This window comes from Chiloscyllium punctatum, chromosome 48 (genome assembly GCF_047496795.1).
Source record: "Chiloscyllium punctatum isolate Juve2018m chromosome 48, sChiPun1.3, whole genome shotgun sequence".
Classification (NCBI taxonomy): domain Eukaryota; kingdom Metazoa; phylum Chordata; class Chondrichthyes; order Orectolobiformes; family Hemiscylliidae; genus Chiloscyllium; species Chiloscyllium punctatum.
The window spans coordinates 23518285-23545269 of record NC_092786.1 but is presented as its reverse complement, the minus strand read 5'-3'; the positions used below and the strand labels follow the sequence as shown (position 1 = coordinate 23545269).

The window sequence follows — 26985 nt, the reverse complement described above, 5'->3', positions numbered from 1 at the left end:
AGACATGGGGCCTAAAACTGTTCACAAAATTCCAAATACCGTCTGATTAGAGCCTTATACAGCCTCAGCAATACAGCCTCAGCTCTTGAATTCTAGCCCTCTTGAAATGAATGCTAACATCGCCTTTACCTTCCTAACTGCCAACTGAACCTGCATATTGACCTGGAGAATTCTGAACTAAGACTCTTAACTCTCTTTGTGATTCAGATTTGTGCAGTCTTTCCCCATTTAGAAAATAATTTATGCCTCTATTGTTCCTCTCAAAGTGCATAACCTCACACTTTCCCACATTGTATTCCACCTGCCACTTCTTTGCCCACTTTTCTAGTCTGTCCAAGTTCTTCTGCAGCCACCTTGTTTCCTCAATACTCTATTCCTCTGCCTATCTTGGCCTCAGTTCTTTTGTCCAGACTGTTAATGTATAATGTGAATAGTTGTCCCGACACTGACATCTGCAGAACTCTATTAGTTGCTGGCTGCCATTCTGATAAAGACTCCTTTATCCCTACTTTGTGCCTTCTGTCAGTCAGCCGTCCAATCCTCTATCTAGACCAGTACCTTGGTCCTAATACCATGGGCTGTTACCTCATTTAGAAGCTTCCTGTCCATTACCTTGTCAAAGGCCTTCTGGAAATCCAAATGGGTCATGTCCACTGGCTCTCCTTTGTCTCACTTGCTCATTACTTGCTCGAAGAATCCTAACAGATTTGTCAGGCATGACCTTTACATGATGAAACCATGCTGACTCAGCCCTATTTTAGCATGCACTTCCAAGTACTCTGCAAACTCAGTGGATTCTAAAATTTTAATCAGCAAGCACAGTCAGGCTAAGTAGCCTATAATTTCCTGTCTTCTGCCTCTCTCCTTTCTTAAACAGGGCTGTTACATTCGCAGTTTTCCAGTCTTTTGGGACCATCCGTGACTCCAGTGACTCCTGAAAGATCACCTTACAATCTCTTCAGCTATTTCCCACAAAACTCGGGTATAATCCATCTGGTCTGGACTAACAGAAGTTTCAGCTTCCACAGCACCTTCTTAGTGATGGCCATTATACTGATCTCTGTTCCCAGACTTCCTTGAAGTGCTAGTATGCTGCTGATGTCTTCTTCTATTAAAAGCGATGCAAAGTTCACTTCCTCACCATTTCTTTATTCCCTATTGTTACTTCTCCATTCTCATTTTCCACTGCTCCAATGTCCACTCTTGCCCCCCTCTTATCTTTTGATATCTACAAAAGTTCTTGCTAAATGTTTTATATAATACCAGCTGTCATATTTCATCTTCTCCTTCCTTATTGCTTATTTAGTTATTGTTGGATTTTTAATAGCTTCCCAATAAACTTCACCACCTTGTATGTTTTTTTTCTATTGGCTTTTATGCTGTTCCTGATTTCACTTGACTGCCATGGTTGCCATGTCCTCCCCTTAGTCTATTTCTTTTTCCTTGGGATACATGTCTGCTGTGCCTTTCAAATTACTCCCAGAATCTCCTGCCATTGCTGCTTCACCATTTTCATTCCATGGCTTCCTTTCCAATCAACTCTGGTGAGCTCCTCGCTCATGTCTTTGTAGTTACCTTTACAGATCATTCCTCTCGAACACAATGGTTGCATTCTTGTGCAACCCCTTGTTATAGAAAATCCATGCTTTAGAAACAACACTTAGTGTTGGTGATGTAATCGTGTTACAGCCAACACATGTTTTAAAAGTTCACGCTTTAGAAACAATGCCCCAATTTGTCAATCGTGTTCTACCAAATCAGAGATAATGAAATGTGTGTTACGACAGAACCACCTGTACTCAATTGTAATATCGTAACATTTCAATCAAGCTTCTGCTTCTCAAAATATAGGGTGAATTCAGTGGTGTCTACCACAAGCTGCTCCAAAAAACCATCTTGTAGACATTGCATGAATTCCTTTTCGTGGGATCTGCTACAAACCTGATTTTCCCAGTCCACCTTCATTTTGAAGTCTCTCATGAATATTGTATTGGTGCCTTTCTTACATGTTTTTCTATCTCCTGATAGGAGGCCTGTGCACAACTCCCACCAGAGTCAGTCTTTCTTTGTGGTTCCTCAATTCTACTCTTTTATATTCTACACCCTCCAACTCTATATCACTTCTTGTCATTAATTTAATTTTGTTTCTTACTAACAAGGCAACTCCGCCCTCACTGCCCACCTGCGTGTCATTTTGATAGCATGTATATTCTTGAATATTTAGTTCCCAGCCTTGATCCCCTTGCAGCCGTGTCCCTGTGATACCCACAACATTGTACCTGCTTATTTCAATCTGCGCTCCAAGTTTTTTTCTCCTTATTTTGTATGCTGCAAACATTTAAATATAAAACTCTCAGTCCTGCATTGATGGCTCCCTACTCAGTAGTCTCGACATCTGCTCTGCTGAAGTTAGATTCCTGACCCTTCTCAAACTCTCTGTCCTATTACTTGTTCTGGAAATTTTGACCTCTGCTGAGCACGCTCACCCTGAGCTTAGTTTAAATTTAGTTTAAAGCCCTATACACAGGCTTTGTTGTGCAATCTGCCAGGATGCTTGTCCCAGCATGATTCAGTTGGAAACCATCCCTTCGGAGTAGTTCCCTTCTTTCCGAGTACTGGCACTAATATCCCATGAATTCAAACCCATTTCTCCCATACCAGTCTTTGAGCAATGCATTTAGCTCTTTAGTCTAGTTTTTTGGCAATTAGCTTAGGTTTAGGTAGTAACTCAGAGATTTTGCTTCTGCTTTTTTTAATTTGGACCCTGTCTGCTCATATTCCCTTAGCAGAATGTCTTTAGTTGTCCTACTTGTATCATTTGTACCTACATAGACCATGACAACTGGATCGTTTCCTTCCCACCCCAAGTTCCTCTGCAGCCCAGGTGAGATATCCTGAACCAGGGCACCAGGAAGGCAATGCAGCCTTCAAGACTCTCAGTCCTGGTCACAAAGAACAGCGTCTATTCCCTTGACTATACTATCGCCTAATTACAACTATAGTTTTCTTTTCTCCTCCTCTTTTAAATGGCTCCATGTACCATTGTGCTATGGTCAACTTACTCATCCTACCCACAGCCCCACCCTCATCCACACAGGGAGCAAGGACCCCAAACCTGTTGGATACCTCCGGAGCCCATCAACCTGCCTTACTCGTAGTCTCACCCCGCATTGCCCGGTTCTGCCTCCTACCCAAGATTCGCAAACCTGACTGGCCTGGCAGACCTTTTGTCTTAGCTGCTCCTGCCCCACCAAACCCATCTACATATACCTTGATACTGTCCTATCCCCATGTCCAGGAACTCCCTACCTACGTTTGGGACACTACCCATGCCCTCCAGCTCCTCCATGACTTACTCTTCCCTGGCCCCAACCACCTCATCTTCACCATGGACATTCAGTCCCTATACATGATGAAGGCCTCCAAGCCCTATGTTTCTTCCTCTCCCGGTGTCCCCATCAATACCCTTCCACTGACATTTTTATTTGTTTGGCTGAACTTGTCCTCACCTTCAATAATTTCTCCTTTTGAATCCTCCCACTTCCTCCAGACCAAAGGAGTAGCCACGGGCACCCGCATGGGCCCCAGCTATGCCTGTCTCTTCTACATGGAACAGTCCATCTTGCGCAGTTACACCGGCACCATTCCCCACCTTTTCCTCCGCTACATTGATGACTGCATCAGCACCACCTTGTGCTCCCACAAAGAGGTTGAACAGTTAATCAATTTCACCAACACATTCCACCCCAATCTTAAGTTTACCTGGACCATCTCAGACACCTCCCTCCCCTTCCTGGACCCCTCCATCTCCATCAACGGCGACCAACTCAAACCATTTCTTACAAACCCACCGACTCCCACAGCTACCTGGACTACACCTCCTTCCACCCTGCCTCCTGTAAAAACGCTATCCCTTATTCCCATTTCCTCCGCCTCCGCCGTATCTGCACCTCTGCCCTCCAACCCCAACAAGGACAGAACCCGCCATTTCTGCCACCTACAAACAGACCCTACCACCACAGGTATATTTCCCTCCCCACTCCTATCTGCGTTCCATGAAGACCATTCCTTTTGTGACTCTTTTGTCAGGTACATGCCCTGCACCATCACACCCTCCCCTGCCACTGCAAGAATTGCAAAACCTGCGCCCACACCTCCCTCCCCTCACCTCTGTCCAAGGTCCCAAAGGAGCCTTCCACATCCATCAGAGATTTACCTACACCTCCACACATGTCATTTACTGATCCGTTGCTCCCGATGCGGTCTCTTCTACGTTGGGGAGACAGGGCATCTACTTGCAGAACACTTCAGAGAACATCTCCTGGATGCACACACGAAATAACCCCGCCAGAGTTAGAGTCTTAAAGGCGGCTTTGGAAAAGCACAGCAGGTCAGGCAGCGCCCGAAGAGCAAGAGAGTCGATGTTTTGGGCATAAGCCCTTCATCAGGAATGGCTTAGGAATTGAATAAATCTTAGTCACTTCCCGGATCCTCCCCCAAATAACTAGCTTCTCCTGTAGCACAGTAAGAAATAATTTCTGAAAGAATTTAGGAAAAATAAATGCAACAGAACACCTCTTTCCCTTCCTCCCCTGAACTTCCTTAATCACTTAATTGCCACACTCTATTGCAAGTCCGCACTAACTTGGCTAGTTTTATATTGTTACGACATGGCAGTGAATCCTACTGTTTATTCAACTAAACACCCAGTAAGGCTCACCTCGCCTTGTAATCTGTTAAAATACAAGTGAGAGAACTCCCAAGTTCTTCTTTTTAAGAAAAAAGTATCAATTTATTCTTGAACTCGAAAAGTGAACATTAAACAACTATTCACAACTCTAAGCCCTCCTTTCTCTTAACTGCTTATTACCAGCCTCCAACTCAATAACAATATACTGTTCCAGTAAAACACTTATAAAATTATATCAACTTAATTTCAAAACCATACAGCGGCTTTCATCTTCGATGTCTTTCTTCTTCCGGCTGAAGATCTCCCTGGGTCGTCATCTTTCTTCTTACTGTGAAGATGTTTCATACGAAAAGGTACCTTTGATGGAGAGAGTATTTCAACGTCTTGGGTCTTTCTCTTTCGATGGCAGTTGCTCTGTCTGATTTTCAAAATGCCTGCCTTTTATTTAATATCACCAACATCAGATCATCTCATTGGTTTGAAGTTGGCAAAACAATAAATTCAAACTCGATTGGGTTTTAGTATCCTGGGGCATAATTTAAACTGGTTAAATTCAAATAGTTGTCAAAACTATAACCAACTCTGATATCTATTTCACAGCCAAATTTTACATTTTTTTCAATTTTCTAGTACTCTGAAACTGCCCTTATAAGCTCTCTGTGCAGAACAGCTTTCACTCTCTCTTAAAGGTATAGTACACGCCTTCAACTTCATAACAAATAGGCTGCTGAGACAAAAGGCCTTTCTGAGTCGTTTAATGAGGATCCAGTCGGACACCTCAGTGAGGTAGCATGGCTATAAATTGACCCCCATATTCCTGGAATTATCGTAAAAGTTGTAGATTTTAAGTGTCCCTATTTACTTCTCTTTGAGACCACGTTGACAAAAATATGTACAGGTTTCTGTACCTAACAAAGAATTACTATTTATTTCATGTAATTAGATTGTAGCTGCAGGTAAACAATTATGAATTGTTAGCATATAATTTTGCTACTTATAACTCTAACACCTTTGTACACGTATGGTGTGCACACACACACACACACACACGCACTCGCTCACTAATCCTAACCTGATCACAGGGATTATAGACAGATGGAAAAATAGGGAAGTGGTTCAGTTATTTCTGTTCACGAAGATCGCTGAGGATGATTGTTGTTATGACCTTATACTGATCAGAACACTGCTTCTGAGTAATCCCTTTCCATACTTTCACTAGTTTGTGAGAGGCATAAGGTGGCTGGTTCACTTATGAAAGGCTTCTGATGTTGTACTAAGTTACCACTTATAACAACTGCTGAATGAAAGATATATTGGTTTTCTTCAGTCTTAAAGTGGCATTTTCTGCAGAGAATAGAGAGAGCTCCTGAGTTGCTGGTGGTCCGAATGCTTCTATGTATGTTGTTCATATCCCTGCGCTGTTCTGTTAGCCAAGAACGAATCAAATGGTTGTTGGCAGGCAGAAGTCCTTAATCAGCGATAACTGGTCGCTAGTCCATATTTAGTTTCTTGTTGTGAACCAAAACTTTGTACACAAATCCTTGGCTCCAGCTTGTTTACAGACTTGTTCTCCTGGTTCACAAACAGCCACATAAATGATGCTTACAATGAGCGTCAGGCTATTTGCATTCAAACATGCAGCAACCCTTCAGTCTTTTGTTTTTGAAACTTCTTTCCTCAATAGAAACAAACTGTCTTTACACCAGTTTTAGCTGGTTGTTCATTAAACTAACTTTTCACTGGAAACCTGGTTTAAACCCTGCTTTTGGCTGACAACTCAATAATTTAAGTGCTAAATTTCAGTTAAAAATTTAAACTTTCTTACTCAACAACTACACACTCAGTCGTAAGTCAAACTGTGTTTGCTGACTGAATTTCTATGTTTCTAAGACAAAAGCCCTTTCTGACTCACTTATGAGAATCCAGTTTCAGCTGGCTCTTAAGAAAGCTGTTCTTTCATTGAAAGCTTTGTAATATCTAGCTTAAAACTGGCAACTACAGAACTCCAAGTACATGAGGTGTTTCAATTAGATTAGATTCCCTACAGTATGGAAGCAGGCCCTTCGGCCTAACAAGTCCACACCAACCCTCCATCCAGAACCCATTCCCCTGCCCTATATTTACCCCTGACAAATGCACCTAACACTATGGGCAATTTAGCGTGGCCAGTTCACCTGACTTGTACATCTTTGGATTGTGGGAGGAAACTGGAGCACCCAGAGAAAACCTAGGCAAACACTGGGAAAATGAACAAACTCCACACAGACAGTTGCCCAAGGCGGGAATTGAACTCTGGTCCCTAGCGCTGTGAGGCAGCATTGCTAACCACTGACTGCAATGCGGTCAAAGTAGCACATTACACTCGAACCAGGTAGGGCTTGAACCTACAATCTTCCGATCTGATGTCACACGCCTTATCCATTATCCCATTGGCCCAGTACCCCACTGTAGTTTGCTAACTAGAAACTAAATTAGATTTGTGCAAAATAAAAATTGAGATTTTATTACCTAATAACTACACATACTCTTTGTCTAAGTTGATATCTTGACCTTTTTTGCAAAGTGGCTAGCATTGGTTAGGCCACTTTTGGAATACTGCGTGCAATTCTGGTCTCCTTCCTATTGGAAACATGTTGTGAAACTTGAAAGGGTTCAGAAAAGATTTACAAGGATGTTGCCAGGATTGGAGGATTTGAGCTATAGGGAGAGGCTGAACAGGCTAGGACTGTTTTCCCTGGAGCGTCGGAGGTTGAGGGGTAACCTTATAGAGGTTTACAAAATTATGAGGGGTATGGATAGGATAAATAGACAAAGTCTTTTCCCTGGGGTCGGGGAGTCCAGAACTAGAGGGCATAGGTTTAGGGTGAGAGGGGAAAGATATAAAAGACACCCAAAGGGGAACGTTTTCATGCAGAGGGTGGTACGATTATGGAATGAGCTGCCAGAGGAAGTGGTGGAGGTTGGTACAATTGCAACATTTAAAAGGCGTTTGGATGTGTATATGAATAGGAAGGGTTTGGAGGGATATGGGCCGGGCGCTGGCCGGTGGGACTAGATTGGGTTGGGATATCTGGTCGGTATGGACAGGTTGGACCAAAGGGTCTGTTTCCGTGCTGTACATCTATGACTCTATATTAGAGTATGCAAATCTTGCTAGTCATGATGAGATGACACATGCAATGCACAAAATTGGTATCTAATCTATGAAAGGATATACATGTCTTGAAGGCAGCAAAGTGGATGAAAATTTTATCTTCTGAGTTTTTGAACAGTTTGACTGACCCTCCACTTCTCAGTTCTCTGTCTCTCGACTGATCTGATCCACTGTCTCCACCCACAGGCAAGGAGACAGGTCCCAAATCCATCCTGAGGAATGAAATGCACACTGTTGGCACCAGCTAATGAAGAGCTTATGCTTACAATGTCGACTCTTCTGCTCTTCGATTGCTGCCTAGCCAGCTGTGCATTTCCAGTGCCACACCTTTTGACTCTGATCCACATTAGTTTCCAAGTAGTCTTGTATAATTATTTTGCAATTAATGTTGTAGCCTGGAGCTATGAACAATCATTATAGAGGTTACAATTTCTTTACATCACATGACTGACCAAGACATTCCCTGGTTCTAACTGCTTACCATTGTTATATGTTGGAAGGATTTACACATTGATACTCCCATCAGTTTGGCTGCAGCATGACACACCTCTGGCTGTCAGGTCATGCAGTGGGGCTTAAACCCAAAGCTTTTGACTCAGGCAGAGCACCTACCACTGTGTCACATGACCTCCTTGTTAGGCTGATACTTCTGGAATTTAGGAAACTAAGTGGTGATCATAGTGCAACTATAACATTTTTTGGAAATTGGACATTGTTTTTCCTGGGTAGACATTGTTGAACTAGGAAGCAAAGTCTTAGATAAGGAATGAATCATTTAAGAATGAGAGATAACCAACTTTCTTCAGTTAAAATGTTATGAATCGTTGGAATTTTCTATCCTTGAGAGTTGATCCTATTCAGTTGATGCATCTACTCAAAATTGAGATGGATAGATTTTTTTGACTGGGGAAAATGGGGATTTGGGTATTTCACAGAAAAATGGAATTGAGTTCCAAGATTACCCCAGTCATTGAATGTTAGAGCAGACTCAGGCCATAAGGCTATTCCTGCTCCTTTTTGGTATCATTTTAGTCAAATAGAGCCAAGAGGTGAAAATGGATGTACAAAGTTTGTTTTGAGAAAAACAACTGTAAAATCACACTAACCATTGCAGCAATCATAATATTGATTTTTCAATAAATGATAGTGTATTGAAAAGAGGAGCAATTTGGGAATAAAATGATAGTTAGCCAATCCAAGTCTTAGGTGTCAGAGACACGCTTGTTAAAGGGGATGGAAGCTCAGAAAGATAGGATTTGTATGATATTTGACAATTCTGTGCATAACAAATAAAATGTTTCTGAGGCACTGTGCCATCACATTTAAAGAAAAGAAATTATCAACAAATAAGGAGGAAGTTTTGATTATAAAAGATTAAAATTTCTTTGTCACATAGTTGTTTGCTATGTTGTGAATAACCACAATGCAGTGCTGTCTAAATAATTTTGGACTTCTAAAATGTTTTTCTTCAAAGTTGCAAATTGGCTTTAATGAAATTTGTCAAAGTTTATTGTTTTCTTAAATATCGAGGTTCTCAGATGCGGTTGGTTCTAAATTAAAAACAGAATCCAACTTTTCAGAAATCCTAGAATCATTTTGTTGTGCAATTAATTAAGAAGCAAGTTCCACTAATCATTTAAGCATTACGTTGTAATTGGGAATGGTTACTGCCTTGTTCTGTTAGAAGTAGCGGATTTTTAGCATAGAATTATGCAATACACCATATTCAAGCAATCAAGCCTTTGCAGGCTCTTTGAAAGAGCTATCTGATTAGTCCCAGTTCTGTTTTTTGTTCCTTTAGCACTGCCAAATCTCCCATTCTAAAGGAGATATCTAATTCTATTTCTAACATTGCTATTAAAAGTTATTTCACTACCCTCTTCGGAATTTTACTCTTGACCATAATATTTCACTAAGAAGGTTCTCCTCCAACCCTAGAATTTATCAATTGCCATGAATCTGGATTTTCTGGTTAATAACTCCCCTCCCATTAAAAGCCGACAAGTTTTTTTTTGCTAACAACTCTATCCAGCTCCCTCTTTCTCAATTGTTTCTGTTTTAGGGAGAATTTCTTAGCAATTTTAGGGAGAATTTCTTAGCAATTGGTATCACTGCTTTATGAATAATACTCCAACTGAGGTTTAACTGATGATTTATAAACTTGTTCTTTTAGTTTTCGTGTGTTTGTACTCACTGCCTGTGTTTATAAGGCCCAGGATACCAAATGCCTGATCTAGGTTTGTGAACTCTCCTGTGTCCCTATTCCAGCACACTCATTAAAATTATGCCATTAATTTACTCTTTCTCTTCGGAGAAAATGAGGACTGAAGAAGAGTTATGCCCGAAACATCGACTGTCTTCTCCTCAGATGGTGCCTGACTTGCTGTGCCTTTTTCAGCGCCATGCTTTATCACCTCTTCCTCTTCCAAAAGATGTCATTTAACATTTGTCTACATTGAATTTCACCTGCTCATTTCACCAGTCTGTGGCATCCTAAATTGCTTTTCAAAAATGTCTTCCTCTGAGCTCATCACAATTCCAAAACTTGTCATCTGTAAATGTTGAAATTATATATTCTGTTGATGTAGTTGATGCCAAGCCTAATACTTAACACCAAGCCGGGAGGACATCTCTGCATTCTTTTGTCCCATCGGAAATATGGCCATTCACATCTTTTCTGATCTGCCTGTCCTTGGCTGCTTGGATTCATGCTGCCCTTATAAAGTCGTAGAGTCAGAGATGTACAGCTTGGAAACAGACCTTTCGGTCTAACTCATCCATGCCAACCAGATATGCCACCCAATCTAGACCCATTGGCCAGCACTTGGCCATATCCCTCTAAACCCTTGCTATTCATATACCCATCCAGATGTCTTTTAAATGTTGCAATCGTACCACTTCCTCTGGTTTCCATACACGCATCACACTGCGTGAAAAAGTTGCCCCTGAGGTACCTTTTATATCTTTCCCCTCTCAGTCCTTGCCTTTCCAAATGTATATAAATCCTGTCCCTCAGGCTTCCCTCCAACAATTTGCCCACCATCGGCATCAGGCTCACTGATGTATAGTTCCTTGGCTTGTCCTTACTACTGTTCTTAAACAGTGGCACCACATTAGCCAACCTTCAGTCTTCTGGCACCTCACCTGTGACTATCGATAATGCAAATATCTCAGCAAGAGGCCCAGCAATCACTTCCCTAGCTTCCCACAGAGTTCTCGGGTACATCTGATCAGGTCCTGGGAATTTATCCACCTTTATGCGTTTCAAGACATCCAGCACTTCCTCCACCGCAGCACGGACATTTTTCAATATGTCACCATCTATTTTCCCTACATTCTATATCTTCCATGTCCCTCTCCACAGTAAGCACTGATGCAAAATATTCATTCAATATCTTGCCCATCTCTTGTGACTTCACACAAAGGCTGTCTTGTTGATCTTCTCTCCCTAGTTACCCTTTGGTCCCTAATGTATTTGTAAAAATCCTTTGGATTCTCTTTAACCCTATTTGCAAAAGCTCTCTCATGTCCCCTTTTTGCCCTCCTGATTTCCCCCTTAAGTATACTCCTACTGCCGATATACTTTTCTAATGATTCTCTTGATCTATCCTGTCTATACCTGACATATGCTTCCTTCTTTTTCTTAACCAAACCGTCAGTTTCTTTAGTCATCCAGCATTCCCTATACCTACCAGCCTTTGTATTCATCCTAACAGGGATATACTGTCTCTGGACTCCCGTTATCTCATTTTTGAAGGCTTCACATTTTTCAGCTGTCCCTTTACCTGCAAATATCTGCACCCAATCAGCTTTTGAAAGTTCTTGCCTAATACCATCAAAATTGGTCTTACTCCAATTTATGACTTCAACGATTAGATCTGGTCTATCCTTTTCCATCACCAGTTTAAAATGAATAGAATTATGGTCACTGACCCCAAAATGCTTCCCCACTGACACCTCAGTCACCTGCCCTGCCTTATTTCCCAAGAGTAAATCAAGTTTTGCACCATTATCACATCTACATAGAACATAGAACAGTACAGCACAGAACAGGCCCTTCAGCCCACGATGTTGTGCTGACCACTGATCCTCATGTATGCACCCTCAAATTTCTGTGACCATATGCATGTCCAGTAGTCTCTTAAATGTCCCCAATGACCTTGCTTCCACAACTGCTGCTGACAACGCATTCCATGCTCTCACAACTCTCTGTGTAATGAACCCGCCTCTGACATCCCCTCTATACTTTCCTCCAACCAGCTTAAAACTATGACCCCTCGTATTAGTCATTTCTGCCCTGGGAAATAGTCTCTGGCTATCGACTCTATCTATGCCTCTCATTATCTTGTATACCTCAATTAGGTCCCCTCTCCTCCTCCTTTTCTCCAATGAAAAAAGTCCGAGCTCAGTCAACCTCTCTTCATAAGCTAAGCCCTCCAGTCCAGGCAGCATCCTGGTAAACCTCCTCTGAACCCTCTCCAAAGCATCCACATCTTTTCTATAATAGGGCGACCAGAACTGGACGCAGTATTCCAAGTGCGGTCTAACCAAAGTTTTATTGAGCTGCAACAAGATCTCACAACTCTTAAACTCAATCCCCCTGGTAATGAAAGCCAAAGTACCATATGCTTTCTTAACAACCCTGTCCACTTGGGTGGCCATTTTAAGAGATCTATGTACCTGCACACCAAGATCCCTCTGTTCCTCCACACTGCCAAGAATCCTATCCTTAATCCTGTACTCAGCTTTCAAATTCGACCTTCCAAAATGCATCACCTCACATTTATCAAATTGAACTCCATCTGCCACCTCTCAGCCCATCTCTGCATCCTGTCAATGTCCTGCTGCAGCCTATAACAGCCCTCTATACTGTCAATGACACCTCCAACCTTTGTGTCATATGCAAACTTGCTGACCCATCCTTCAATCCCCTCATCCAAGTCATTAATAAAAATTACAAACAGTCGAGGCCCAAGGAAAGAGCCCTGTGGAACACCACTCACCACAGACTTCCAGGCAGAATATTTTCCTTCTGCTACCACTTGCTGTCTTCTGTTGGCCAGCCAATTCTGTATCCAGACAGCTATGTTCCCCTGTATCCCATTCCTCCTGTCCTTCTGAATGAGCCTACCAAGGGGAACCTTATCAAATGCCTTGCTGAAGTCCATATACACCACATCCATAGCTCGACCCTCATCAACTTTTCTAGTCACAGCCTCAAAGAACTCGATAAGGTTTGTGAGGCATGACGTGCCCCTCACAAAGCTATGTTGACTGCATTTAATCAAGCCATGCTCTTCCAGATGGTCATAAATCCTATCCCTCAGAATCCTTTCTTATACCTTGCAGACGACAGCCGTGAGACTTACTGGTCTGTAATTGCCGGGGATTTCCCTATTTCCTTTCTTGCAGAGAGGAATTAATTTGTCTCTCTCCAGTCCTCAGGTACGACTCCAGTGGAGAGCGAGGATGCAAAGATCTTCGCAAGTGGCGAAGCAATTGCATTTCTCGTTTCCCAAAGCAGCCGAGGACAAATCTGGTCCGGGCCTGGCGACTTGTCAATCTTAATGTTTGACAAAATTTTCAGCACATCAGCTTCCTCTACTTCTATCCATTCCAGCATGCACACCTGCTCTTCAAAGGTTTCATTCACTACACAGTTCGTTTCTTTCGTAAAGACAGAAGCAAAAAGCTCATTTAGGGCTTCCCCTAACTCCTCAGACTCCACACACAAGTTCCCTATGCTATCCCTGATCGGCCCTACTCTTTCTTTGACCATTCTCTTATTCCTCACATAAGTGCAAAATGCCTTTGTGTTCTCCCTAATCCGTCCTGCCAAGCCTTTCTCGTGCCCCCTCCTGGCTCTCCTGAGACCATTTTTAAGCTCCTTCCTCGCCTGCCTGTAATCCTCTAGAGCTGAGCTTGACCCTAGCTTCCTCCACCTTATGTAAGCTACCTTTTTCTTTTTGACGAGAAGCTCCACCGCTCTCGTCATCCAAGGTTCCTTTATCTTACCCCTTCTTGCCTGTCTCAGAGGGACATATTTATTCATCACTTGCAACAACTGTTCCTTAAACAGTCTCCACATGTCTATAGTCCCTTTACCATGGAACAATTGCTCCCAATCCATGCTTCCGAACTCATGTCTAATCGCATCATAGTTTCCTCTTCCCCAATTAAATATCCTACCATTTTGCCTAATCCTCTCCTTCTCCATAGTTATGTAGAATGTGAGGCAGTTGTGGTCACTGTCAGCAAAATGCTCTCCCACCACAGGATCTGATACCTGCCCTGGCTCGTTTCTGAGCACCAAGTCTAGAATGGCCTCTCCCCTCGTCGGCCTGTCAACGTACTGAGTTAGGAAACCCTCCTGAACACACGTTACAAAAACAGCTCCATTCAAATCTTCTGCTCGAAGGAGGTTCCAATCAATATTGGAAAGTTAAAGTCACCCATTACAACAACCCTACTACGTCCACACTTTTCCAAAATCTGCCGACCTATGCCTTCTTCCATCTCCCTGCTGCTATTGGGGGGCCTGTAGTAAACCCCTAACGAGGTGACTGCTCCCTTGCTGTTCCTAATTTCCACCCAGACTGACTCGGTAGGCAGATCTTCCTCGACAATGGAAGCTTCTGTAGCTGTGATACCCTCTCTAATTAGTAGTGCTACACCCCCTCCTCTTTTTTTTTTTCCCCCCCTCCCTATTCTTTTTAAATGCTCTAAACCCTGGAACATCCAGCAACCATTCCTGCCCCTGAGAAACCCATGTCTCTGTTCTGGCCACAACATCATAACACCAGGTACTGATCCAAGTTCATCACTTTTATTTCTGATACTCCTTGCTTTAAAGCAAACACACTTTAACTGAACCCTTGGTTCCTTCCCAGAAAAATCCTTCCCACTAGCTGGTCTACCTCTTGCTATTGCCTCATCTGCATCAACTCTCACCTCCGGTATACAACTCAGGTTCCCACGCCCCTGCCATACTAGTTTAAACCTACTGAATCAGAAAATGCTCTTGTCAACTTTTAACAAATTCCTCTCCATCTAAACCATTAACACTATGGCAGTCCCAGTCTATGTTTGGAAAGTTAAAATCCCCTACACAACCACCCTATTATTCTTACAGATAGCTGAGATCTCCTTACAAATTTGTTTCTGAATTTCCCTCTGACTATTAGGGGGTCTATAATACAATCCAAATAAGGTGACCATCCCTTTCTTACTTCTCACTTCCACCCAAATAACTTCCCTGGATGTATTTCCGGGAATATCCTCCCTCAGCACAGCTGTAATGCTATCCCTTATCAAAAACGCCACTCCCCCTCCTCTGTTGCCTCCCTTTCTATCCTTCCTATAGCATTTGTATCCTGGAACATGAAGCTGCCAGTCCTGCCCATCCCTGAGCCATGTTTCTATAATTGCCATGATAACCCAGTCCCATGTTCCTAACTATGCCCTGAGTTCATCTGCCTTCCCTGTTAAGCCTCTTGCATTGAAATAAATGCAGGATAATTTATCAGTTCTACCTTGGTCTCTGCTTTGTTCCTGCCTGCCCTGACTGTTTGACTCGCTCCTTTTCTCAACTGGACCAGTCTCGGGTTGATCTCTTTCCTCAGTATCTCCCTGCCTGCCCCTCCCACCTCAGGAGTTTAAATTCTCCTGAACAGCTCTACCAAATCTCCCTGCCAGTATATTAATCCTCTTCCAATTCAGGTGCAATCCATCCTCCTTGTACAGGTCACTTCTACACCAGAAAAGATTCCAGTGATCCAAAAATGTGAATCCTTCTCCCCTGCACCCGCTCCTCAGCCACGCATTCATCTGCTCTATCCTCCTATTCCTGCCCTCTCTAGCTCGAGCAATGGGAGTAATTCAGATATTACTACCCTCGAGGACCTCCTTTTAAAATTCCTGCCTAACTTTCTATATTCTCCCTTCAGAATCCCATCCTTTTCCTTTCCTATGTCGTTGGCTCCAATGTGTACAATGGCTTCCTGCTGGTCCCTCTCCCCTTTGAGAACATTCTGTACCCTCTCTGTGACATCCTTGATCCTAGCACCAGGGAGGCAACACACTGTTCTGATTTTTCGCTGCTGGCTACAGAAACATTTGTCTAAGTCTTTGACTAGGAAGTCCCCTAACACAATCGATCGCGTGGAATCCAACATACCCCTCATTATATTAGACTCTGTCTCGATATCAGAAACTTGGCTGTTCGTGCTACATTCCCCTGAAAGTCTATTATCCCCTACATTTTCCATGGTTCTATTTTTCTTAGTAGTCATTATGTGGTACTTTATCAAATGCCCAGTGCAACTCAGTAAATAGATAAGTAAAGTTAAGGAATGTAAAAAAATTCTCAGTAATCTGCCTGTGCAGTTTTCTAAATAGTTGTTTTTAATTCTTTCTGTTGCTGTCAAATGTAGGTCTAAATTGTAGTCAACGCTAATTAATACCAATACTGACCATTTCATGTCAGGCTGGATGTTGCCCACAAGATCAGGTGTACACCAGAACCTTAGCTCTAGCCGCAAATAAAATCATCAGATTTTAGATTAGTGATTTGTATCCATGCATGACCTAGGGGTTCAGCTTCGTCCTTGTTTAAAAGGGAAATAGTTAATGAAAGCGAAATATTCGTTGTCTGTTCATAAACATGAACTTAGCTGGTAAAAACTATTACAACCGGTAAGAGAGAAGCAGGAGCAATTGCAAATTATAAGCTCATATGTTAAAGTGGGTACTTGCACTGAAAGTGCAGTGGGGCTTTTACTTCTCCTAATCTACTGGGACTTTTGTACACCCATCAACTTTTTTTTGTTAATCTTGAGGAAATGAATTAAAATGAGTTTCCAACAGACCAATCAGAACCGAGTTTCCCAAAATATACTTTAATGATCATTCCTCCCAATTCAGAATATTTTCAAAATATTCTATTTTAAATAACTGCAGATCTCTCAGTTCTTCTCCTCACAATCCAGTCTGACAATTCTGCTCTCATCACTCTCCTCTCTTACCCTCCTCAATTCAGCTTAACAACCTTTTTTGTTGCCCCCACAGTTGAAGAGAACATACTTTTTCTGTTAATCTAGTTAATGCTGTGATCTTCCTCTGTTTCCTTCCCTTCTAAGTGCTGTACCTGGATTCTCCCGTCTCCATGGAATACTGCTCCCCCACTGCTTATGTTTTCTGTTGTGATGGCAATCCATTCATGCTGCTGCATACGGCAGAAATTTCTGATATTGCAGGGCTTCCTACCAACTGTGCACAGCAGCATGCAACCACTCAAAACGTCGCAAGATAAGAGTTCTGGGAGGTTGTCTGATGAAATGGAAAAGAACCCGGACTGTATGGAACATTCTCTTCAAAGTCCCTACTGTCTACATTTAACACACATAGTGAACTTGTATGAAGTTGTCCTTCAAATGTCTTAATCTTCTAGAAACTGCGCTCAGTGGTTAATCTTTCAGTTTCAGGAGAATAGTTGTGAAAGGGAGGTGCTTCCATGCAAAATGCAACATTACTTATTTTCTTTTACTTTCTTTAATATGTTTTTGCGAGTTCAATTAACAGTTTTGTGTAATCTTATTTTTATTTATATTTGATGTTGTTACCCCCAATCTGGCGACGTGGCGTCGTTATCTGCTTGATTTGATTATATTTTGTGCTCATATGTTTTAATTATATCACCTATTGTACTACTTGCCACTGGTGACATATTTTGTTGCAAGTTCTGCAGTTCACTCAATTATTTTCTAGCATGAAAACCAGCTACACCATGTGCTTTTAATCTCCTTTTTCAAAAGCTTCTTTGACCCCTAAAGCAGCTGCCAGTTCAGATTTTTGTAAGTTCCTGTGGATCTATAATTGCACACAAACTGAAAAGTAATCCAGCAAAATTGAAATCAAATTTATTAATTAACTTTTGGATGGCCCTGCAAATCTTATTGTATCAGAACGTCCTGTACATGACGTTCCTGTGCGACAGTTTGCTGAACAAAGGACAACCAGTGTTGTTGAGTGTGAGCTTGTGTTGACTTTATCCTCTAGCCTATTTTAATTTATGGTTAGCCTTCAAATTTGTTCTGATGCTGAACACTGCACCAATTCAAGACACTCACCAAGTTCTCCGCTAATACTTTCTTAGAACCAGTCTCTAAGAGGTAGAGTAAAGCACCCTGAAGTGAACCTGGGAATTTATTTAATTCCTTTTAAAAAAAAATTTCCCAGCTGTTTTCCCTTCTCTCCTGTAGAGTGGTCCTTTTACCTTATCCACATTCCTTTTCTGACCTGTGAGCCCGGACAGCCAGCACTGATAGTCAAGCCCAATCTTCTCCTCGCCAATGTCCATATGACAGCACTTTCCAATAGCATTACTGGACAGCACATGAGCAAGAAGTTGTTTGTTTATTTCTTCCTTAGTCCTGGAATGTTAAGGCTGCTTTAACTGTAGCCACAACCAAGTCTAAGAATAGAATCTACGACAATTCTGAGCAGTATTGTTTATCCTTAGGCTGTCTGCTTGTTGTCTAAGTCATCAATATTGTCATTTCTTTATTTGGAGATGCCAGTGTTGGACTGGGGTGTACAAAGTTAAAATCACACAACACCAGGTTATAGGAGAAAGTGAGGACTGCAGATGCTGGAGATCAGAAATCTGCATTCATCTCTTGTGGTTGGAGGGTTCCTAGGTGGAAGATCCGCCTAGGAACCCTCCAACCACAAGGGATGAATGCAGATTTTTCCAGCTTTCTCATTTCCCCTCCCCCCACCTTTTCTCAGACTCAGCACTGCCTTCTTGACCTGCAATATTCTTCCCGACCTCTCCGTCCCCACCCCCTCTCCAGCCTATCACCCTCACCTTAACCTCCTTCCACCTATCGTATTCCCAACACCCGTCCCCCAAGTCCCTCCTCCCTACCTTTTATCTTCGCCTGCTTGGCACACCCTCCTCATTCCTGAAGAAGGGCTTATGCCCGAAACATCGATTCTCCTGTTCCTTTGATGCTGCCTGACCTGCTGCGCTTTTCCAGCAACACATTTTTAAACACCAGGTTATAATCCAGCAGGTTTAATTGGAAGCACACTAGCTTTCAGATCAATGCTTCTTCATCAAGTGATGGTGGATAGTGAAACAAAGGTTAAAAAAAGGAGTCCACAGTCTATACGCTCTTGATCTCAGCAGTCACATCCTCAGGTACTTAATGAAGACTTAACCACCTCTTCCAAAGAAATGACACTAGCTTTCGGAGTGACGCTTCTTCATCAGGTGATAGTGGAGGGCTCTATCCTAACACACAGAATTTATAGCAAAACATTACAGTGTGATGTAACTGAAATTATACATGGAAAAATTAATTGTCTGTTAAGCCTTTCACCTGTTAGAATACAGTGATAGTTTCACTACTTTCATGTCTAAATCACAAAACTTTTTTAAAAAACGTTGCATTCTCTGGTTAGCTGTGAACAATGGTGATAGCTAGACAATGTGTTGAAGGTATTGGCCCCCTGTGTTCTCTGTCAACTGCATGCATTCATGGAGAACTCTGAGCTCAAAAACTGCATGAATTTATGTAGAACTCTGTTATCTCACTTTTTAGATTAGAATCAATTTAAACATCAGGTCATAGACAGAGAACACAGGGGGCCAATACCTTCAACATATTGTCTCGCTGTCACCATTGTTAACAGCTAATCCGAGAATGCAACTTTTTTTAAAAAGGTTTTGTGATTTACACATGAAAGAAGTAAAACTATCATTGCATTCTAACAGATGAAAGCTTAATTTTTCAATGTATAATTTCAGTAACATCACGCTGTAATGTTTTGCTATAAATCTGTGTTAGGATTGAGCCCTCCACTATCACCTGATGAAGGAGCGTCACTCCGAAAGCTTGTGTCATTTCTTTGTCAGAGGTGGTTAAGTCTTCATTAAGTACCTGAGGATGTGACAGCTGAGATCAGGAGCGTATAGACTGTGGACTCCTTTTTTACCTTTGTTTCACATATCATTGAAGCAATAATTTATTTCACAAATAAGGGGTCATTTTAATTACTGCTGCATGCCTACCATTAAATTCCCAATGTATAAACCCAGAACAATGAAATGTTATAAATGTGTGAAAAGCTGTAAGTCAGTGATCTACCTTGAATAAAAGTTTCCGTATTTGTGATTTTAGAAAATAATTGTAAATTCACTAAGAAGTATTCCATAGAAGTTGAAGTAGGAAGTCCCAGTAAACCACAACAGGTTCAATAATTTAATTATTTATTCACTTTAAACATTAATTCTCTTTTAATGTTTAATTTTAAAGCATTTTGGAACTGTAGATGTACCACATTTACAATGTTTTCTTGTTTTATATTTATACCATTGATTGAACCCACTTGTTTCATTCACTTCTTAAGTGAGACATTAACTATTGGATGTTCTAATATTGATACCAGTTGTCTGAGTGTTGTCATGAAGGTAAACTGTATTTCCAAATGTGGAATTTTAATACAAAATTTCTTTTATTTTTTAATATAAATCAAGATTATTGATTTTAGCATTTCAATGTCTTTTGTTAAGGCGTCTAATTTATGTGCAGGACAAGGTGAATAATGGAAAAAAATGAGTAATTTTATAGTCCATGCCTGTGTCATGTATGCTCATACCATGTGTAACATGGGTTAGATCTACACTGTGCAGTCTTAGAATGTAATGCGATGTCTTTATCATTTCCTATTCTAGCTAGTCTGACCAAGATTGCCAAATAATTCTGATAATTTTATGATTTATTATCCACCAGTACTGGGTTGAACCTGACCATATTCCTTTACAGAGGACTTTATTCAGCATAAAGAGGCAGTCAGGACAGATTTGAAACTCTGCACCTGTCGATTACCTTTCATCCTTTTTATAAGCATCTGCTCAAAGTTGATAAAATTTGGAGCTGGACAAAACACAGCAGCACAGGAGCAGAGGAGTCAAAGTTACAACATCTGCAGTCCTCGCTATCTCCATGTTTAGATTGCTGTTGTTGATGTTTGACAGTTGTTTACCAGAGTATTCATCAAGAAACAAAAATGGCAGTTCAATAAGATCTCTCCCATGTGGTATCTGGTTTCTCAGAATCCTCCAGAAGAAACCTCGGGGAGCAACACAATAAGATTTTGTATTTGTAGTTTCCTGTTTTCAAGCATTTAGAAATGTCTGAGGATTGTCTCCCTGAGACAGATTGTGGGCTAAGCCACAAGGAATTAGATTCTTTTGAACAAATTATGTACTGTCGTCTTCATAAAATGTTCATTACAGCATTTGTAGTCTGGAGTCCAGCACATATCCCACATGTGAAATCATGCAGCATTCACTGTTTGTTACACTTATAGTTCACTAATCTGTCAAGAGTAAATTAGATTTTTTTTTGTTTTTCTGCTACTCTTATATTTCCATTTTGGTTCCTCCTTTCTGTTAATTGCCAGTACTAATTTTGTTAGGTAAGGGTGATAAGGGTTATAAAATCAAGATGGGTTGATGGAGGCAAGATACCAATCAGTAGTTGAATTATGAAACAAGATGGAGGGATTGAGTGGCCTCTTGCTCTTTCTATCATCCTTCCCAAGCATCATCATCCTTCCAATCACAATGTGAGTCATAGAGTCATAGAGATGTATAGCATGGAAACAGACCCTTCAGTCCAACTTGTCCATGCCGACCAGATATCCCAACCCAATCTAGTCCCACCTGTCAGCATCCAGGCCCATTCTCTCCAAATCCTTCCTATTCATATATCCATCCAAATGCCTCTTAAATGTTGCAATTATACCAGCCTCCTCCACATCCTCTGGCAGCTCATTCCATTCACGTACCAGCCTCTGCGTGAAAAAGTTGCCCCTTAGGTCTCTTTTATATCTTTCCCCTCTCACCCTAAACGTATGCCCTCTAGTTCTGGACTCCCCGACCCCAGGGAAAAGACTTTGTCTATTTATCCTATCCATGCCCCTCATAATTTTGTAAACCTCTATAAGGTCACCCCTCAGCCTCTGACGCTCCAGGGAAAACAGCCCCAGCCTGTTCAGCCTCTCCCTGTAGCTCAGATCCTCCAACCCTGGCAACATCCTTGTAATTCTTTTCTGAACCCTTTCAAGTTTCACAACATCTTTCCGATAGGAAGGAGACCAGAATTGCATGCAATATTCCAACAGTGGCCTAACCAATATCCTGTACAGCCGCAACATGACTTCCCAACTCCTGGAAAGCATACTAAACACCTCCTTCACTATCCTATCTACCTGCAATTCCACTTTCAAGGAGCTATGAACCTGCACTCCAAGGTCTCTTTGTTCAGCAACACTCCCTAGCACCTTACCATTAAGTGTATAAGTCCTGCTAAGATTTGCTTTCCCAAAATGCAGCTACCTCGCATTTATCTGAATTAAACTCCATCTGCCACTTCTCAGTCAATCGGCCCATCTGGTCCAGATCCTGTTGTAATCTGAGGTAACCCTTTTTTGCTGTCCACTGCACTTCCAATTTTGGTGTTATCTGTAAACTTACTAACTGTACCTCTTATGCTTGCATCCAAATCATTTATGTAAATGATAAAAAGGTAGAGGACCCAGCACCGAACCTTGTGGCACTCCACTGGTCACAGGCCTCCAGTCTGAAGGACAACCCTTTACCACCATCCTCTGTCTTCTACCTTTGAGCCAGTTCTGTATCCAAATAGCTAGTTCTCCCTGTATGCCAGGAGATCTAACCTTGCTAATCAGTCTCCCATGGGGAACCTTGTCGAACACCTTACTGAAGTCCATATAGATCACATCTACTGCTCTGCCTCATCAATCTTCTTTGTTACTTCTTCAAAAAATCAATCAAGCTTGTGAGACATGATTTCCCACGCACAAAGCCATGTGGACTATCCCGAATCAGTCCTTGCCTTTCCAAATACATATATATCCTGTCCCTCAGGATTGCCTCCAACAACTTGTCCACCACCGAGGTCAGGCTCACCGGTCTATAGTTCCCTGGCTTGTCTTTACCACCTTTCTTAAATAGTGGCACCACGTTAGCCAACCACCAGTCTGCCGGCACCTCACCTGTGACTATCGATGATACAAATATCTCAGCAGGAGGATTTATCCATTTTTAACCATTTCAAGACATCTTCTGCGGCTCCACACAAAGGCCACCTTGCTGATCTTTGAGGGGCCCTATTCTCTCCCTAGTTTCTCTTTTGTCCTTGATGTATTTGTAAAAACCCTTTGGATTCTCCTTAATTCTCTTTGCCAAAGCTATCTCATGTCCCCTTTTTGCCCTCCTGATTTCCATCTTAAGTATATTCCTACTTTCTTTATACACTTCTAAGGATCACTCGATCTATCCTGTCTATACCTGACATATGCTTCCTTCTTTTTCTTAACCAAACCCTCAATTTCATTAGTCATCCAGCATTCCCTATACCAACCAGCCTTCCCTTTCACCTTGACAGGAATATACTTTCTCTGGATTCTTGTTATCTCATTTCTGAAGGCTTCCCATTTTCCAGCCGTCCTTTTACCTGCGAACATCTGCCTCCAATCAGCTTTCGAAAGTATTTGCCTAATACCACCAAGAGAGGATTCTGGGTAATCCAAGATGGAGGATCGGAAATTTTTCTGGCTATAAGAGCTGCTCCTTTTTTTTTGAGGTAGTTTAGATGTTGGAGGTGATTTCCTCGAATTCCAGGAGCTGCAATTACTGTTTTATATGCTGTTGTATTTTTTTTTAGATTAGATTACTTTACAGTGTGGAAACAGGCCCTTCGGCCCAACAAGTCCACACCGACCCGCCGAAGTGCAACCCACCCATACCCCTACATCTACCCCTTACTTAACGCTACGGGCAATTTAGCATGGCCAATTCACCTGACCTGCACATCTTTGGACTGTGGGAGGAAACCGGAGCACCTGGAGGAAACCCACACAGACACAGGGAGAATGTGCAAACTCCACACAGCCAGTCGCCTGAGGCAGGAATTGAACCCGAGTCTCTGGCGCTGTGAGGCAGCAGTGCTAACCACTGTGCCACCGTGCCGCCGTATTTTGGAACTTTGGGGAAAAAAAAGTGCAACAAACTAGACAAACCATTACTGTCACTTCTTAGTGCTATTTGAGGAAAGGAGGAGGAAGATACTTATAATTAATTCTGATATACTTTCTAAGGTAACCAGCTCGCCAGTGTGCATGGATATGAATGGTCTTGCCATTCCCACAGAATTCCTGTCGAGGCATAATTCGGATGGACTCTTTACATTTGTGGATCATAGGTGCATCACAGTCATTGGCTATCAGCCACAGGTAAGTTCCTTGCTCATCTATTTGCAGGTTCATTTGAGGATCTCATTATTGGTTGAAGGACTTTTCATGTAAGTGTAATACCTGAAATTTCAGCTACATTTTACGCAAATGTAATGCATCATGAGGACCTCATGAACAGATTTCAATTAATAACCAGATCCAGTAGAAAATCATGGCTCTGGAAAAATTACACTCTGTAATTTCAATAAAAGACCAAGTTTCTGTGTTTTTTGAATTTGCTGAGTAGTAAATCACTGTATTGCTTTGAACGTTAGACAAATCATGTCATCAAGGATGTTAGCAAAAACAAGTATCAATGAGCCAGATGCAGATAACAGTCAACAAAACACTAGCTCTAGTTAATTTTAATCAAGCAACCAAAAAAAAAGCTACAAATGATTCAATTTTTTCAGTTGGAGAAATTTCAGAAGTGTAGATTTCTCCAAGTGGATTATAACATACTGATCATCCTTAATCTTTTCAAAGCTGCAATATGTGCATATAATATTGGATCAGTCATCTGTTCCTGAGCAATTCTTTTGAACTGTGTTTTGCTGTTGACTTAAGCAAGGATAAAGCCAAAAATAATTGTGGCTAATATCATATGTTAGAACATCTCAAATATTTTTGTTTTTTGTGGAAAACTAACTTTTCGGAAAGGAACCAGCTTTTAGCTGACTCTATTTCTGCAGCTAACTCTGTTTCTCCAGCTGTTTTTGCATTATTCAAAATGCTTAAAATGTTTGAGGACCTATAACAGCAAAAACAACTGGATTTATGTAGTTCCTTCAGCATAATGAGACTTTCCAAGGTAGTGCAGAGTATGTGCACCCAGAGGACAATTATGTCAGCAGTTGACAAAAATCAGTAAGTCCTAATCAGACCAAAGGATATTGATTAGTCGCATCTAGAAAGATGGTTCCTATTGTCAATTACTGAAGTTCACAGAGAAACCATGAAGCTGCAATTTGTTCACGGACCCCTGACACATGCTTGGATAGTGCTGAGGAAAGGTTTAAGGGTCATGGAGATCCAGAATGCACTAAATGTAAATACTGTATTTACTTCAGATGACTTCTGTGCCAACATTCTTTCAGTTGTTTTGTAATGAATGATATTATTCTGCTATCTATAGAAGTTTACCTCTGATCCCCACAGAATTGTCCAGCACAGAATGAGACAAGGCCGAATTTGTCCTGTTCTCCTTTTCTTTTCTCTTAGCCACAAATGCTTCCTTTTCTAGTATTTAGCAACTCACTGTATGAAAGGAAAATCTAAGCTCCACCCTCCCCAATCAATGTATATTTTTTTCCAAAAACCTGAGGATCACTTCTCATCTGAATTCTTCCATATGTCTCCTTGAAGAGAGCGGAGTGACTGAAGGTCAACCTGTTCAACAAAAAGTGAAATAAAAACAGATTACTGGAGAAACTCAACAGGTCTGGCAGCATCCGCAGACAGAAAACAGTTAACATTTCGAGTCCAGTGATCTTTCGACAGAACAGATTAAAACTGATATTGCTTATTAAGTGCTCACAATGCTTTTTTCTTATGAATTTCCAGAAGATTACTAAAATCTACTTGAAGATTCAACTGTATAAAAGACAGTTCCTATCTGTTTGTTATTTTTTAATGGTTCTTATTGAGATTACATGTAAATTTTATAACTGCCAGCCTCATTTTAACAAAAGGGACTTTAATATTCATAACTGAACTCATCAGAAAAGCTGTATTTCTTGACAGCATTGAGACTAACAGAATGTGCCCCTGTTAGGACAATCAAGAACTTAGGGGCACTGTTTAAAAATACAGGATCGTCCAATAAAAATGGGGCTGAGGAGGAATGTCTTTTCTCAGAAGATGATTAATCTATAGAATACTTTTGCAGAGAGGACATTAAAGTCTGGGTTATTGAATATATTCAGAGCTGAGCTCGACAGATATTTGACTTACAAGAGAGTTAAGAAAGTAGAGTTAAGCCACAATCAGATCAGCCGTGACCCGATAGAATGGCAGATCTGGCTCAGTGGGCTGAATGGCATGTTTCTAATCATATTTCTTAAATTTTTTTATTTTAGTTGAGAGACTATATTGGGAGTATAGTATAAATACAGTGACTGTAATGCACACCGAATGCTTCAACCTTATTTTAAAGTTGTGGGAAAGAAACCTGTATTATGGCATAAGATCACTGTATCTCTTCTAAATGTTAGTTACTTGATAAACGTATGTTTGATTTTATGACAGATTAATCCCTTAAGATTTAAAATCTTTGAATTTCAAGACTGAGAGCTTTTCTCACCTATCAAATGTAAGTGAGGGCTGTATTAAATTTTTCAGCTATATTTTCATCTTTGTGCAGCTCCTCTGGTCTGTGAAAGATGAGTGACTTATGAAGATGGTAAGGGAATATGAAGGGGAACAGAAGGGGTGAGGTACGTGAATAGACAGGGTGTGGGTCGTGTATGAGGGAGCCTGGAGGTAGGTGAGGGTATATGAGTTGGCATGAGGGATCATGCCAACTGAGTAATTTGAGGAACGAAAGCTAGAGGAACAGTTCTAAACTAAATGGAATAAAGCCATGCCACTTTCCTATTTCTGTGGCTGCCTTCACTCTCCTGGGTTAGAAGACTCAACATTATCTGGTTCCTGTTTCCAAGGGCAAAAATCAGGTCTGATTGTCCCCTTAAATTGAAGCGATTCTACTGAGTCAGAAAATTCCCAACTCAAACTGTCAGTCTCAGTAGCGAAAATCTGGTCTACTGTATTCCATGTAACTCAGTATTGAATCGAGCAGTTCTAATTTATAGTCCAG

General features: G+C 41.4%; 1 protein-coding gene across 8 annotated transcripts in view; it reads left to right on the top strand.

Moving 5' to 3' along the window:
- arnt2 (aryl-hydrocarbon receptor nuclear translocator 2) overlaps window positions 1-26985 on the top strand; it is a 454524-nt gene that overhangs the window by 228623 nt on the left and 198916 nt on the right. For all 8 annotated transcript variants that reach the window (XM_072564841.1, XM_072564840.1, XM_072564847.1 and 5 more), the window contains one exon: window positions 24036-24170. In XM_072564841.1, the coding sequence (XP_072420942.1) occupies window positions 24036-24170 (135 nt within the window). The remainder of the gene's footprint in view (window positions 1-24035; window positions 24171-26985) is intronic.